Consider the following 18,304-nt stretch of genomic DNA (forward strand, 5'->3'; position numbering starts at 1 on the left):
TATATATATATATATATATATAAATTTTAACGCCTTCTCCTATAGCTAAAATATTTAACATAAAATATTACATTTTAATTTATTTCTTTAACATTATTAGTTAACAATTAGTTAACAATTTATCAAACACTTGCTATGGTCTCGCTTACATTTTTATAAAGTTCCCTGTGCATCACGTAAGCCTTTTTGGATATGTTTAATAAAATTTTAAAGGACAAAAATTTTAAAAAGATATAAAAAATAAGTATAATTTTTGAGAAAATATTTACTGTAACATAATGACAATAACAAAACAAGTGTAAAATGCGAAATAAGATGCACTATTTTTTACTCACATCATTTTTTTGTAATTTTCACAAAAAGTTGAGGATTTTAAGATAAATGTATATAACGAAGGAAAATAGTTTTATTATAAAATATCTCTATTTGAAAAGATAATTTTTGTCTTAAACAAGTTTAAACAATAATCGTTAAGACAAAAATTATCTTTTCAAATAGAGATATTTTAATTATTTAAGAATTTCAAGAAAATAAGTTGATAAGAATAAATATTTAAATATTTAAATTTTTTGCCATGTAAGTAAAATAAAAACATACATGCATTATGTCATATAATATAACATCGATAAATTCAATAACACATGTAGAGAAATATGTTCAATGTTATATGTTAGTGTATCAATATCAATAAATTAAAGTATACATATATATAATATATGTTAGTGTATTTATATTAATATTAATAAATTAAAGCATATTTACATATAGAGAGAAACTATGCAAATATTTTGACGAATATGATCCAGATAATCCAAAGAGTGAAAAAAATTAACACTGTTTTAGATACTTGGTGTATCCAATAAAGCCTGAAATTCATGATTTTGTTCTTAAGAGAAGTTTAATCTTTATATTAAAAACAAATTAACTTTAATAAGGATAAAAAAGAAATTCTTTACCTTTTATAATTTATACGACTAATTTCTAAATTACTGTCATCTTCATTTAAGAAATAAAGACGTAAACCTTTGTGAAAATTGATAAGATATTTTGTCCAGTCAAGTTCCCTTATGTTGAATGGAAATAATTGCTGATCTTCTTTATTCAAGCGGTTCCACATCGTTTGAACATTATCATCGGTGAAATGCCATCTAGTAATTGAAAAATATGCAATTGACTTGACAGCTTTGTGGATTTTATTATAAAATTTCCACATTCTGAAATATATATAAAGGATTATTACGTTTCCTTATATGTGTTTTTTAGAAGTTTAAATAAATTTAAATAAATTTCATTCAATTTCGAGATAAATTATTATACATACATAGTTGAATAATCAATATTTATATATGTTTCTATAGTACCTCGGGCGACGGCCTACACATATCCTTACACTGTCCACAAAAAAGGCCGGAAGCAAATGACAGAACCAAATGCCAAGTTTATATGTTATTTCTCCTGGTACTAAAAAAACAAATGGTAACCACTTGGCATCTTTCAAGGGATATTTCTGATTTAAACAGATTATTTTATTAATGTATTCGCCCCAAGTCGGCGCATTAGGTGCTGTTGTGTTATTGTAAATTAACATATTTTTGCCTGTCCTATAAAAATTAAAAAACCTTTCTTAAAAACCGCTTATTAATCATAAATCACGTGTTCCAATACTTTTATTTTATGTAATCAATATATATTACATAAATATGTTGATGTATTAATTAAAAAAAAGGTTGATTATTTTATGCTTGACATCAACTTGTCACGAGTGTTGAAATGATACAATAGATCACATGAATTATATAAAATATTTTGTAATTTTTTGAAAGTAAAATTGAGGACTAAAGATAGGACTGAGATTGATGCCAATATTTAATATCTGATGACAATAATTAATATCGAAACTACTTATGACAAAAATGAAATACAGTACCGATCAAAAATATATCTTTATATTTTTTTTTAGGATAACTTAATTCAAAGTGTATATATATTTAATTAATTTTTCGTTGCTGTTTTCATTATTGAATGAAAAATCTATCGTTTAATAATCGATATACCTATTATTAAAATATGTGTGATTAGATAGAAATATATGCACATTGAATTAAGTTATCCTTAAAAAACATAAAGGTGATATATTTTTGGCCGGTACTGTATATGTTATTATCAGATGTGTGCGTTCCTTGATGATATTTGATTATACCTGCATTGATTAGAGACATCCCATGCACTAGCAATTAAAGCGTTTACGGTAAAATCAACAGGCACCAAATTCGCTGTAATATTGGAATCGCACCATTGAAATCTCGTGAAACCGAGCAGGATAGATATTGTACTGCCAATTGGTCCATATAAGTTATCGCCCCATCCGACGATCGGTTCGTTAGCGCTAGGCATGACTGAAAAAATATTCATTTTTTTTTTCGTTAAAGCTTGCACTTAATAATAATCTGCAATATTTTTGCGATTTTACGTTATCATCTTAAAATTTCATTTTTTTCAGTACTATGTTATATTAATATTAATTATTAATTTATTTATTAATGACAATGATTATATTTTTATATTACACATAAGAAATGTATATGTATTTTATAATATGTATATGTACTTCTCACAAGATTATATACGATAAATCTACGATATAAATGAATTATATACGATAAAAATGAATTTGCATTATATATACATATATATATATATATATATATATATATATATATATATATATATATATATATATATATAGGGTGGCCCATTTTAATCCATCCAGTCGAATATCTCGAAAACCAAGCCCGAGAGAGAAAAATGTTTCAGACAAAAGTTGTTTGGTTTCGAGGGGGCCATAAGATGGTACCATTGGTTTGATCTTGAAGAGTCATTTGAAGGTCACGTGAAGGTCACCTTCAATTTCTTAAATGGAACCTACTATTTTTCATTGCACATTCTTGTAGCTTACCTCGAGAGCTTTCCAAAACACTGTAATAAATTATTTTTCCCTCAAGTATTTTTTGAGTTATAAGGCTTGAAATGATTTCTTAATTTTACATAAACCGTAAAATATCTTGTAAAATATTCATTTTTCGATTATTTTACCTTAATACTTTTATGTACAAAATAATAAGAGGAATCAATTGGTGTAAAGAAAACACATAGTTACTTTTAAGAAAAAATATTTAATTGTTAATTACAAATTACATATTTTTTCTTTGAAATAACTATGTGTTTTCTTTACACCAATTGATTCCTCTCATTATTTTGTACATAAAAGTATTAAGGTAAGATAATCGAAAAATGAATATTTTACAAGATATTTTATGGTTTATGTAAAATTAAGAAATGATTTTAAGCCTCATAACTCGAAAAGTACTTCATGGAAAAATAATTTATTATAGTGTTTTAGAAAGCTCTCGAGGTCAGCTATAAGAGTATGTAATAAAAAATAGGGGGTGCCATTTAAAAAAATTGAGGTGACCTTCACGTGACCTTCAAATGACTCTTCAAAGTCAAACCAATGGTACCATCTTATGGCCCCCTCGAAACCAAACTTTTGTCTGAAACATTTTTCTCTCCCGGGCTTGGTTTTCGAGATATTCGACTGGATGGATTAAAATGGGCCATCCTGTATATCTTATGATATAATATGAAGATGATTTATATATAATAAAGATGAATTATAAATTAAAAAATTAATTAATATAAAAATTAGTATGATAAAATAATGTATAATTAATTAAATTTTTCACCCATTGCAGGTCGAAATATTCCAATAGGTAAGTTTTTGCCTTCGTCTCTGAGAAGAATCTCTGTAATGGCTTTTGTACATGTATATGTATTCGGCCACAATGAAGCCATTCTATCAAAACAATAATATTACAGTAATTTATTATAATAATTTTGATTTATTATAAACATTTATTTTTTTACATGGAAAGTTTATTATTTTTATCTTATTTATTATATATCGAGAACAAAAGAAATACGCACCTAGATAATTTTTCATCGTTTTTGGGTAAAGCACGCATTGATGTAATAAAATCCTTATGATCATTAGGATATGTGTAAAAACGTTCCTCGATAAGTATTGAGTTATCATGGCAATGTGCATACAAGGTCGATGTGTGAATGAATGACTGCAAAATAAATGTCAATATCGATTTAATTATTTCTTTAAAATTCATAAAAATTAATAATTCTTCCCAATTATTTTACAATATTTATTGTTACAAAATAAAATTACCTTTAAGTTTGACATACGTTTAGCGATGTTTAAAATGGTATTTGTAGCCATAATGTTTATTGTCGTAGCAATTTTTATTTCCTCGTCAAAACGCAGAGTCGCCGCCAAGTGGAAAATTATGGACACCTGCAATATAAAGTAAATATAATAAGAATTTTTTTCTAATATACTATATTGTAATATTTCAAATATATAAAAAGAAGATTTATTTTTGACTATCTTAATAATTAATATTTTTTAATTTACATAGAATATATATCTCTTAAACATACGATAACTTTTTTGAGCTGAATATAATTATACAAATGGAAGAGAAATCTGAATTATTACCTCACGTATCAGGATATTCTTATCATTTTCGGACAGTCCTAAATCTTCAACATCAAAATTGCCTATAATTGGCACAACTTTTTTGCGAAAATTAGGCACTTCCTTTCTTAATCGATCATACAACTGCAGATTATAAATTCACATAGTAATGTTTCATGAATACATCATATTACTGCTTTTTAGATACTCACCGAATTTTTAAATATGTCATCCAGTCGGCTTTCAGGGCACTTGTCCTTTTTCGGGCGTATCAATAGATACATTGTAGAAATATCGGGACAACTTCGTAACAATTTTTCGATTAATATTTTTCCGATAAACCCGGTACTACCTGTAGAAAAAAATAGAAAAGTAAAATTAAGTATAAACTGTAATATGTATTAATTACAATATCCAGAAAGATAATGTAAGGAAAGAGTCTCGTAAGAATTCTAGTATTACGAATTTATTATTTATATGTATATAGTACTTAATACTAATTTCAAAATTATTGAACGTATATTGTTACTAAAACAAACTAATATTTAAAATGTTTTTTACATTTATCAATTGAAAATTAATTTTAAATTATTAATTAATATATTAAATACAGAGAGATTTTAATTTGAGAACTTGTAGTAGAGTTACTAATATATAATAATTAATGATAGTTAATAATAGTAATTTATTTTGTTCCAAAAGTTTTCCTATGAACATACGCATGATACATAAAGTATATAATAAAATCAAATAATAATGTAATAAATTGAAAAAATTAAGAATACAAAAATAGAGTAATAAAAATAGAAAACAAAATGAAGACTAAAATATAAATATAAATGAAAATTAAATATATTGAGTGAAAAATAAAAGAAAATAAGAATGAATATGTTAGAGTGACAATATGAAATTTAGCTAAAAGGACAGAAGCAGTTGATAGAAGTCTATAAGCTGTCAACTTTTATCGTTTGACATTTAGGAAATGTATTGCAAAGTTTCTTTTGAATGATTTAATGGAGAGCAATTCAATGATTTTAGGGTAACTAATTCAACAAAGGGAATGCTCTTCAAAGGATTTTTGCTAAATTATTCCCCAATATAATGAGACTTTTAGCCTCTAGAGAAGATATAATCCGAGGTAGAATCTCTCATAAGCGGATAAATGCTTAAATCTATTGAAAAGACAGATTGAATTATCAGTGGAAAGCAGCTATATAATAGAGTAAAGCAACCTAAAAAATAAGTCGAAAAGTCGCTTTTTCACAGCGAAATCAAATCCAAGATCTAAGTAATGCAGAAAATTTGAGATTTTTATGATTCAAAAATTTTATTGCTATTTGCTTATAAATCTAATTCTTAAATTAAAAGTTATTTGCAACTTCAGTGTTTACAAGTCTGTATCATTAGTAAATCATCAGCGTAGTAATTGATGTAAAGCAGTATAAAAACAATTTACAAACAATTTACAGTTGTTTGTAAGTGCAAAAATCTTTCTTTTTAAATCTTTAGTTGATTTATGATTGATTCTAATTATAATGTTGCAAATATTTCGAATAAAACTTACTTATAAAAATATGTAATCAATGATTACGCATATCACTCTTGCCGATGAAATAAAGAAAATTGATTTTTATCAAGAAATTGCAAATTTTATTTGTATCACTTGGAAATGATTAGTATTGTTTTATTTTGTTAACTTTAATTGAAAGATAGAAACCTAATCACTAACAACAGCCCATTTTTATTGGTCAAATTTATAGTTGTATTCTTAAAAATAAAGATACAAAATAAAGATAGATTTATAAACTATATACATAAAATAAACTTGTAGTATTTACTAACTGGATTATTTATAAGGATTGAAAAGAATAGAGTGATTCAAAGAAAATATTTAGCTATTCAATATAAAGAGAGATACTATTTATTAAAAACTAATTAAAATTGCTAATACGTTAAATGCATGATTAGGATTCTATATTGTTTTATGTTTCATGGTTATGTAGATAAAAATAAAATCAATTGAAAATGCAAATTTAAAAAATCAAATATATGATCTTTATAAATATAAATATAAATGTTTTAATGTGTCAAAAAAAATATTTTACCGTTAAGATTATTGGCTAAAAGTAAGCCGGTTATCATCAATGACTTCAATAATAGCTGTTTAGATACGAATTTTAAATAATTTATTGTAAAAATCAGTTTGTATTTGCAGAATAAATTTTCTTTATTAAGATAATCTAGTTATAGACAATGCGATAAAATATTTTAGAAGAGATACAAAAGCACGTAAAGAGCTGAAAATCTAACGGTGAAGATAAATTATCTAATTTTTTTGATAAAACATAAATTTTTTTACAGCATAGAATAAGATACATACACACACACACACACCAACAAAGAAAAGAAACAAAAGTTATCTGAATTAAAATCAAGCTGTAAGGAAAATTATTATCGCTTTCGTGTAATGAAAAAAACCTAGAATTAGAATAAGAGAAATAAAAATTTTGTTAAAATTATTGTAAAATGATATAATAAAAGGAAAATTAGCGTGTATTCGATATATATATATATATATATATATATATATAGAACAAAGTAGATTTAAGCGTAAGAATTTGCGGTATAATGCATAAGACTCATGTGCGTCATTGTTTAAGTTTACGATTGTCGTACTCAATTTTAACTGTGCGGTTAATGGACTGCGCAATATTTCTAGCCGATTTATATTCTAGATAAACAAAACGCTATTTTATGTAAGGACAAGAAAGATTTGTGAAGAGCATCGCATGACTATTTTTCAGGCACGAACTTACATCTAATTCTGTTTTCATATCGATAAATATATAATATGTAAATAATATCGAGACTAATGTTTTAATTGGATTTTAATTGAATTTTAATTGAATTATTATTTTAATGAAAGTTTCATTTGTTTATTAATGAAGAAATTTCATAAGTCTAAAAATTAAAGAAATAACGTAGTTTAACACAAATACTTTATTACTTATTCACACATACCCTTCACACACATCACACATATCGGTAATCAGTTTTCTATTACACTGAGAAAAAGTTGTTAACTTGACTAGAGTTTAAGTATTTAAGTATTTAAATTAAATATGACATATTAAATCTATACATGACATCTATTATTATATATACAGAATGTACCAGAATTCGCGGACGCGGAATGCACAGCGTGATAGTTCATGCTAAAAGAAACAACATTTTTCTTTGACAAAATTGCGTCTGAATATTATTATTTTAATAAGAGCAACTTTAAGCTAACGAATAAGTGTTTTAGATTACGATGAATCAGAGGCGGCGCGCGCACAGCTTGCGCAGCATTTGAGCATATACGCTATTTTATTATTTTGATAAAAGTTTTACAGAACTATGCATGATAACTGCATGAAAATAAAATAAGTAGATTAAATAACATGTGTGAATAATTTTGATCCAAAATTATTGTTTCAACGTTCTAAAAATTTTTTTTGGCTCTAAAATAGATCAATAAATGTTTTAAAGCATATGTTCGAAATGCAGACTTTTATTTGTATACACATATTCGCTCTGAGGATAAGATTTTTTTGTATAATTGGACCATTTCTGATGTGACGATTGCTATTGCACAATGGAACTGTTCTTCTAAATTTAATATGTATGGATCAAAATTATTCACATATTATCTAATCTACTTATTTTACTATTTTTTATTCTATTCAGTTATATAATAAATACCTGTAATGAAGATTGACTGTCCGGCATAAAATTTTTGTATCGGCGTCTTGTGCATTTCAGCTTCATTGTTTCGTTTATAATCCATGGTTTTTGAAAAATTAATACTGAGATAGCAAATAAAAATAAATGGCACCTGTAGATTTCCTCGACTGACGTTTCAGTTGGTGTAGTTATGAGAACTCTATCGAAAAGATGAAGTAGTTGCCGTATATATATGTTGCCTATATAGGGTGTCCTAATAAAAAGAAATCACCTTAATTAATTTTCTAAACTAAAAGAAATAGCCTGTTACCGCGAGAAGAGATTGACATGTGAGAAACGTGATTCTCGATGATAGCACAAGATAAAATATAAAATATTTTTGGTGCGATTATTATGTACAAAATAGATATTTGTTTGTAAAATATACTATGTATTGCGCTATTTATAAAATGTTTATCTACAGAGAGAATTTCTACTAAATATGAAACAAGTTGTTCATGTCTTTTTACATTTAAACATGGAACAGATACATAACAACACTCTTAGATAGACATATAGCATTAAATTAAGAGAAAACAATAAATTTATTTAAAACAGAACTTATATATGTATATGTACAAGTTCTGTTTTAAATAAAGTTATTGTGTTTTCCGATCGATAAACGAAGTGTTCACCGTGTGTGTATTCTGTTGCACGTTGCTCCATCTATTCAGACTTTACTATATTCTGTAAATGTATTTGCACTTATTTCGCAAAATGCCTTCTTGAACAATATTTGTAAATGTAATATTATTTTGATAATATAAACAATTAAAACAATAAAACTAAATAAACATTAAAATAACAATTATATAATAATGTTATCTTACATATACAATAATGGATGAAATAAGAAATATGGTGTATAAGTACATATATATATATATATATATATATATATATATATATATATATATATATACTGGGTGTTAAAAAAGTCTGAACACGGTCGAATATCTCGATAAGGAAGAGTTTTACTAGAAAGTGTTTCAGACAAAAGTTGTATGGCTTCAAGGGGGACATTAGATGGTGCCATTGGTTTGACCTTGAAGAGTCACCTGAAGGTCACGCGAAGGTCACGTCAGAAGGACACTCCTCGCTACCTTATGAGCAGTCTATGTTAATATATCTATGGTATAAGTTAAAGATTAATAAAATATAAATACCTTCTTTTGTTATATATTTTTTATAAATATCCTCTTTTGTTTATATATTTATTTGTTGATATTACTCTTTCTTGATATACACACTTTAAGATGGAATATATTTATATATACTTTTAGTTTATATACTTTTAGTTTATATATACTTATTATATATTTACAAGTTATTTGTAGATAGAAACTAACATGTTATACAATAAACAATTTAAACTTATTTAAACTTATGAGGAACAAGTTTTGCAGAGCGATGTATCATGTGTAATTATTGAAAACGAACTAAATTGTGAATCTACAACGTTCCTTTTATAAAGAAGGGAAGTGAAGTTGAGTAATCTCTTCTACAATTTAGAAATTCAATTGCTGACCGTTACGATAAATATTTACGTTATTATATTATAATAGAGTTTATTGTTGGTATGGTGACCCTGGGACATTCTGTATACAAACTTTTTTAATTTGAGCATTAAATTTTTTTAAGCTTTATGTAAATTATAATATATAAGTATAATCAATAAACTGTCAACATGTTTATAAAAAATATAACTCTATTATAATAAATTCGTGGGATCATTTAGAGGCGATTTTTTCTCCGAAAATGTTGAAGCAATAATTTATTAATTAATAAACGATTAAAAAAAAATATTTTTTGCAAACTAAATTTGGTAGAGTTAAAAGATTAACAAAACTACTTCAGTTAATTCTTTAATTAATTTCGGATGAAGTTTATTTTAATAAAATTTCAATTTAAAGTTTAATTATAAAGTTATATGATAGTAAAAATTGAAAACATGCAATGATGAAAAAAAATTGCGTATGTGTACATTTATACATTACTTGACTCGCTTTACCGTTTATATATAAGTCACATTTATCCGTTAAAGAATCGATCTTTGTCTTCGGAGATGTTAAATTGTCTCTATTCGTCTCCTCGGCGCATCATTGTCTTCGATGCCTGGAAGTAAGTTATTTCCGTAGTTTTAACTTCTTATCTTTTTAATTTTTATTTCTTTGACTATATGTTCAGTTTATTTTTATTTAGATCATTTTTAATAAATTGACATTAAAATATTTTCAATCTCGTAATTTTCATGTTAATTTTTAGTACTTTTTTCTTTCTTTGTTCATATTAGTTATATTATTTATTTAACTTATTTTACTTTTTGTCCTTTGTTTTTACGTAGGCACCGTCAAGATAATGAGATACATTAACCGAGACATTTATTATCGCTTTAGACAGCACCCTTTGTAATAGACTCCGATATAAAACACTTTTGTTATTTCTTTTATTATATTATCACTTTCGCGCTGAAGATGACCCAAAAATAGGGTTGAAACGTTCGCTATCCTCTCTTTGTATTCGTTTAATATCAATATTTATTTGATGTATTATAAATAAATGTGTTATAACATCGACACTCGACTCGTATTGCCATTATAACTGTTTTGTTTGATTTTATATTTCGAGTCTTATACTTTTTATTTTTTGAAAAAAAATGTCTCTAAATGATTTGAAGAATCTACCATTAGTAAGTAATGTGGTTATCCTAGGATCTTATGTCCATGTCTTTATTTAAAAAAGTAAAATTGCTTCTTTAATATAAACAAATAATTGTTTGCAATCCGTATTGTTATAATCACAATAAAAATTAGCTTAAATTAATAGAGTTTATTTGCCGTATGGTTTATCTTTCTATATATAATTTAAAAAAATAATTATTTGTGAAACATCTTAATTTTCTTTATTATCTATAAATATTATCTGGTAAGAAAAAATATGAATTTCTTCAAACTTTTAATATTAATATAATTAACAATGTAATAGTAGTATTATGTTTATATTAAGGTTTTATTAAAAAAAATACTTTGTATAATTGATTAATAAAGACTAGACTAATAAAGACTAGATTAATAAAGACTATTGTATATAATAGATTAATAAATATTATGTTTGAATATTACGTTTAAAAACAGACTCCAATGTAGCACTGTACGTTGCAATCGAACGAATAATAAGCCATCACTGAATTCTCGTGTTACAGGTTAAGGCTTATATATAAACATATCGTTGTTCAGAAACTTTCGCTAAAACCAGTTTCAAGCATCTAATTAATTATGCCGTAAAATACAATAAATGTAATATATAAAGTTATGCAAGATATGAAATTAAATGAATTTTTCACATAACTACTTAAAATACAATTTATATTCTTTTTTTCAGAATAATCAATTTTTGGATATATATAAAAATGGATAGGTTGAAATTATGAAGACATCTTAATGGTTTCTTTTAGAGATTATTTCTTGTCGAAAATGTTCCCTCTATTTTCTCTCTATTAATCGACAATTACAATCTTTTTATTAAATAAATTGGTGAAGGAAGCATATTCATAGTGCAAAATGTACATCATGTAAAAGCGTAGAGTTGTTTCGCTGTCAGAAGACTGAGAGGGATGTACGTTTTATTTGTAGATACCTGAACAGTGCGATGCTATCCACATGATGAATGTGCAATCATAATTCATCGCGATGGTATAACAATGTATCGTTATCACGTTGCATTTGGTCGAAACAGCGTGCCAAAGAGACAAACATCCATTCTTAATTATTTAGGAAGAAAAGAGATTCTTTCTAAAATAATATTATAAATCATCTCCGGAAAATAATATGAAGAAACTGAGGTTTTTAAAGCCAAATAATATTTTTAAATCGCAAACAGCGATTGTTAATCCTACGGATATAATAAATAAGTAAGTGCAAAAACATATTATAAGTATTATACCCAATAAACACATGATGGAATATTAAACATTTATTAAACGTAAAGTTAGTATAAATGTGGTATAAGTATATCAGATAAACGTTTTAATTTTTATGGTTTTTATACAATCGTATAATATACGTTTTTATTACGTTTGCATAAAACAAAACGGATTTTGTGCGTTGAAAAATATTATATAAGAATACGAAAAGAAACGTTTAATTTCTAGAATGTATATGCGTCTATTTTATTTCTTAAAATCGTATATTTATGTAATCGAAGAAACGTTTATTGAAAACGTATATAATTTATGAGAAAAATCTCATTTATAAATGTTTACAAAATTCTATTCTATAAATGGTATAATCTAAGTCTATAAAACGTTAATAAATTGTTGCACGAATAATATATACACACTTGATTTTACAACTAAAATATTATACGACTAATAAACATATTTTATTATTATGACGAACTGTTCGTCATTGAATCTCGAACCGACATGAGGCGCACAGCGGTATACTATTAGGTTGGCCAATAAGTCCGTGCGGTTTTTTTACATGTAAATGATGAATATGATATTTGGAATGATATTTGGAGAACATCTGCAATCTCTCGCGTCGTATAGCGTTTATTGGTATCGATTAACGTCTTTACTTTGTCTTGATCAATCTCAACTGGCCGGCCCGAGCGTGGTGCGTCTTGGATAGAAAAATTTCCGGAACGAAATTTTGCAAACCATTTCTGGCACACACGTTCTTTCACGGCATCCTTACCATATACCGCACATATCTTCATAATTCCTCGCTCGTAGAACTTCTTGTCTTTTTTGTCGAAAAACTGTTTTAAGTGCCGTTTGATGTCTTCTTCGAAAGTAAAGCGCCGTCCATTCAAGGAATTTTGTAGGGAGCGAAACATGTGATAGTCCGAAGGAGCAAGGTCTGGAGAATATGGAGGATGCGGTAGGATATCCCAGCCCAGCTCCAATAATTTTTGCCGTGTTTGTAAAGACGTGTCGGAAAAAACCGCACGGACTTATTGGCCAACCCAATATATTACTAATTGTAAAAAGCGCGGAATCTGATCTGCTGTGACGTCGCATAGCATAACTATAGTATATTTAATTGACTATTGGAAGCAGAGCGCTTACTAGACCTCCGCGGGACGCAATTTAGCGTCACCTACGCGTCAAGAACAAATTCGTTTAATGTAACGCGTCACTATCTGTAACATATATTGTTAACATCGCGCTGAAGAAGGATCAAAAGATGATTCGAAACGTACGTTTTTTGTTATTATAATGTGTTTTTTAATAAACTAATACTGAAAAAAGAAAGAAGTGTTGTTGCTTTTCTGCGCTCCAACTACCGCGCGTTGGCTCTTATGCCATTTTCTTTTTAATTTTTTGATTACTTGAGCCAAATCTCTAATTATTAAATTTATTTTATATTTAATGACATATATTCTTTGCACTAAATCTCATTACTTTTATTATTGTAGCTATACAAGGTGTCCCATTTTAACTTACACAGCACAATATTTCGGAAACTAAGATTTATCGACAAAAATGTTTCAAACAAAAGTTATAATGTTTTAAAATATCTTTTTACTGATTTTATTACTTTGATCTTGGGTAGAGTTGTCAAAGTCAGGGCAAAATTATCTTAAATTTTTAAATGGAATCATATTTTTTTAATGTAAACTGATTACCCTGTCCAAGGTCAAAGTGATAAGATCAATAAATAGATATCTTTAAATCCTACAACTTTTGTTTGAAACATTTTCTTCGATGAAGCTTAATCTTCGAGATATTTTGTTGTGTAAGTTAAAATGGGACAACCTGTATAATTGTATACAATACGTTTATTTAAAAACAAAAATCATTTAAAAGTATAATAAAAATAACGTATTTTAAATAGTCATTGCAATACATATTTTAAATAGTCATTGCAATACGTATTTTAAATAGTCATTACAATACGTATTTTAAATAGTCATTGTAATACGTTTATATAGGTGCTCGTAATTCGTAAAAATTATGTATTCATAAAACATAGTTTATTAGTTTATCAAATACGATTTAATATTTGAGAATAGCATTAAAAAACGAATAAATATAGTTTATGACAACGTATATCAGTCGGACATCACAACTAAAATTATACGCAATTGATATACGTTAAATCTATCACATTTAGACCTCCCGTAAATACTTGATTTAAACGTATAATATACCATCATGTGTCTATTGGGTAGTAAAAAGAAATAAAAAATTTTAAAAATAGGATTCTCTGAAATAAGTGCATCTTAGGAAATCTGTATATTTCCGACAAATATTTATATAAAATGAGTATAACATGTCATCGAGATCAATGAGTATAACATGTCATAGAGATTTTATTACTATTAATTATTATTAATTATTATTATTATTAATACAGCGCAAGAATTAAAGAATACGGTTTTGTTGTCAATAATACGTCACAAATTTATTAGACTTTATATATAATGTATTAATAATATGCTTTATTTCATTCTTTATGCTTTTAATGTTTTTCTTGTAAAGGCACAATATTTACTTATAAAAATTATTGTTTGCACAATATCACCATTATAAATTTTACTTTACTATTATCGTGTCTTTTATTTTAAGAATTTGTTCTAGCTTCTTCCCATCGAAGAGTTCCTTGTAAACTATGAAGTTCTGAGATAAATGTCGTGATCTAAAAGCGTCATTAAATTTAATAATACATATGGTATGTGTCGGTGCAACGGCAAAATGGCTCGAGAGAGCGGATCATGTCTGATCGATATCCGTGACTACTTCAATATATATTCGATCCCATATTCGGGTGATGACAGAACATAATCGTATTAAAATTAACACACCATTGATCGTCGTCTATTAATAAAATCAAATTATCCTGTAAGTGCGATCGACCCGCGACCATTATCACCGAAACCGAGCTGGTACTGTCGTGAAGGAAGTGGAGGATACTGGCTGAAACCTGGTGAGTGTTGAGAAACGATCAAAAAGCTAATTCAAAATCATCGCCTTATTATTCATTACTTCGTGACAATTGTCGATTTCAAGTTTTATGATGGCACGTTTGCGGCGGGATTCTTTTGTTTGGCAGCATTTGTGAAATCATTATCAAGAGAAGAAGATCCAATAGTAACTATTTATTATATACGCGCTTATAACGAAATCAAAAGATCCTTGATTTTGGTATCACGCACAAAATATTTCTTACACTTAATATGATTGTACATCAAAGTAATGCTCTTTTATAGCTATTTAGATCGTATACAATTGTGTTATTATAAGTTTTCATTGTCGGAAAAATATGTCAATTTCATTGCAAATGATTCCATAATTTTTCATGCTCCAAGTTCTTTATGAAATACTAACAACGAACTGTTATAATCTATTATCATCAAAAATAGAATTTTAAAATTAAAAATAAAAATAGATGAAAAATGAATTTTGATAAAATAAGATCAATGTAAAATTAATTGATTAAACATAGATTTTAATATTTTTTATATTAAAATTCCCATTTATTAATAACAATTATTATATGTATAATTGGGAAAGTAGCTAATGGATAATATATATTCAATATACACATACAAACAAATGTACTCACATCATTAATATAGTAATTATTATTAATATATGAATCTATATATTTTGTGTTTTTTTTAATTAAATACTTTTATAATTTTTGTGTGTCATGTTTTGAGATATTTTTTAACCAAATTTATTAATAAAAAAATCTGCATAAAGTAGCATATTGAATGTGTTTATCAGTTCTGTGGTCGTAACTGCTCTTCGGTTTTTTCATACGAAATCAATATATGCAGAGTTTCTTGCAGCGTCAATGCACTCGTACATAGATAAGGATAAAGCGATCGATATAGAGTATGTATTTCTTTGACATCGCATCACGCAAAGTGATAAGAATAGACACGATTTGTCTTGGTTAAATAAGCTAATAATGCATCTCGATAGGTTTTGTCAATTGAAAATACAAAATACAAATTGATTATAAAATTATTAGAAGAAAAATTAAAATTTTATATTATCGCACAATATATATAATAATTAATGTATAATTATAATAATTAATGTACATATATATAACATCTATTTTAATTATTACACAGTTATTATACAGTTTCTTAAATACAGTTTGTAATTAAGTTTTTAGTGGGGTATTTATCGAAATATTTTTTTTATCAAATTTCTGAATAAAAATTTAGCAGAAAAAGAGATTTATAATATTTCATAGTTTTCTCTTATAACATCTTTTTAAAAATAGTAAAAGACTAGAAAAACTTTCGAGTTAGAAGTATATTACATAGAAAAGTATCACATTTCTTCAGCTTCGTTTAACATTACATTTTTTTAACAATTGTGATTTGTAAATACTTTTTTGTGTATTATATTTTCTATAAATTATTTTTTAGAGATAAAAGTCCAGTTATTTTTGTCCACCTTCGTCTAAAATCAAATTTCTTACGCATTGACAAACAAATGTACAAGTCGGCACATCTACGAGAAATACGCTAACTGGACTTTTTGACTCACGATTGGGCTCACTTGACCCAAAAGACCGTCGTCATGAGAGTCAGTCAGTTTCTCGTGGCCACTCGGATTGGTCCCAAAAAGTCGGACACACGTAACGTGTTCGCCACCATTATCCGGTATGTCGAGCTCTCGGATCGAGAACGAGTGAGCAAGGAAATCTGTAGACGCGAACATCTCTCAGAGCGGTTAATCCCCGATTCCCTTTACTGACCCTGTCGCGGTTTCACCCGCCCCTTGTCGAGTGCTTTTCCACCCTCGCCGCAGTCGCCGCGCTCTTCTTTCACCCCTCGCACTTAAGCGCGCGCGCGCGCGTGAGGAAAGCGAGAAATCGCTGCTACGAATCTGCGTGCGGTGCGAAATGCTCAGCTGCTATGACGATGACGACGACGACGACCACGACGACGACGGTGGTGGCGATGGCGGTGGCAGTGGCGGTGGCGGCGGCGGTCATCATCGCGCGCAGCCGATCGATGGCCCAGTGCTGCTTCGCGCGCGCGCCCCCACGTCCTTGTTCCTCTCGTTCGTCCCCTTCCATTCCCACCCTAACGATCTGCCGTCACCCTGCGTCTTGCACCCCGGCAGCCGGCGAGCCCCTTCCCTCCTTCCCTCGTCCTTCATCTCGTCCACCTACGTGTGTTTACTCTTTTCTACTCCATCTTGCGTCCTATGCATTCCTTCATGCCTGTTCTCTACTTCGAGTCCCTTCATGATATTTACATTTTTATCGTCTTTCGTTGACTTTCCTTCCAAGAAGAATTTTGGATCATGTCTTTATTTCATGCATTCAAACTATCCTTTGTCTCGACTTACATCATTTTTATTTCGATTTTGAATATGTGTGTTATATATATTTGATTTTTTTATAATATTTCCTTGTCTGTATAACGGTATTGGCTATAAGAGAATAGTTTTTCGTCTAGCTTGCCTTTCATTTCGTCTTATATACGTTCTCTATGTCGCTTGGAATTGTAAGTACTTCTTTTAACATTTAAAGAGGCTCGATTTTTGGCTCGGAAGTCATACTTAAGAGCCAAGAGTCGTTCTTTGACTTTTTACAACAAATAAAAATAGATATTTTTCACTCTATGTGAGCATTCTTCTTTCTCGTTTTATTTTATACATGTTTTCTGATTCTTTCTCTAGTTCGAGCTTTTATTTAAGAAAATCTCTTATTGCCTCAATTTTTTCATCTAGATATAAAAGTAGATTTTCCTTCCTCTATATTCTTCCTTTCTTTCTTTATATAATAATGATAATGTCTTTATCATTATATCACATTATTATTATCATTATTTCTCTCTCTTTTTTCTCCCTCATTCATTGTTTCATTAATTTCTTCCTTTCTTCTTCATCATACTTACCAGCTTCCTTACCTTTCATTTATCTTTATTTTTCTTTTCTTTTTCCTGTTCCTTTCCTCTCTATGCAACAAATATCTTTCATGTAATGCTCGCCATCATCGTCGCTGATTTAATCGT

General features: G+C 27.7%; 1 protein-coding gene across 2 annotated transcripts in view; it reads right to left on the reverse strand.

The window, feature by feature from the left end:
- The window catches only part of LOC145964646 (putative fatty acyl-CoA reductase CG5065), a 47,349-nt gene continuing 29,045 nt past the window's right edge, over window positions 1-18,304 (reverse strand). The window contains exons 3-12 of one of the 2 annotated variants that reach the window (XM_083087638.1): window positions 8,291-8,525; window positions 4,759-4,898; window positions 4,568-4,690; window positions 4,238-4,363; window positions 3,985-4,130; window positions 3,744-3,853; window positions 2,201-2,396; window positions 1,362-1,601; window positions 957-1,214; window positions 1-866 (exon numbers count right to left, since the gene is read on the reverse strand). In XM_083087638.1, the coding sequence (XP_082943764.1) occupies window positions 776-866; window positions 957-1,214; window positions 1,362-1,601; window positions 2,201-2,396; window positions 3,744-3,853; window positions 3,985-4,130; window positions 4,238-4,363; window positions 4,568-4,690; window positions 4,759-4,898; window positions 8,291-8,375 (1,515 nt within the window). In that variant the 5' untranslated portion in view covers window positions 8,376-8,525 and the 3' untranslated portion in view covers window positions 1-775. Of the gene's footprint in view, window positions 867-956; window positions 1,215-1,361; window positions 1,602-2,200; window positions 2,397-3,743; window positions 3,854-3,984; window positions 4,131-4,237; window positions 4,364-4,567; window positions 4,691-4,758; window positions 4,899-8,290; window positions 8,526-18,304 lie in introns of those variants that run through there. The other variant, XR_014436532.1, reaches the window with a different exon arrangement.

This window comes from Camponotus vicinus, unplaced genomic scaffold (genome assembly GCF_025532165.1).
Source record: "Camponotus vicinus isolate PSW18456_S1 unplaced genomic scaffold, iyCamVici1.0 SCAF_13, whole genome shotgun sequence".
Lineage (NCBI taxonomy): Eukaryota > Metazoa > Arthropoda > Insecta > Hymenoptera > Formicidae > Camponotus > Camponotus vicinus.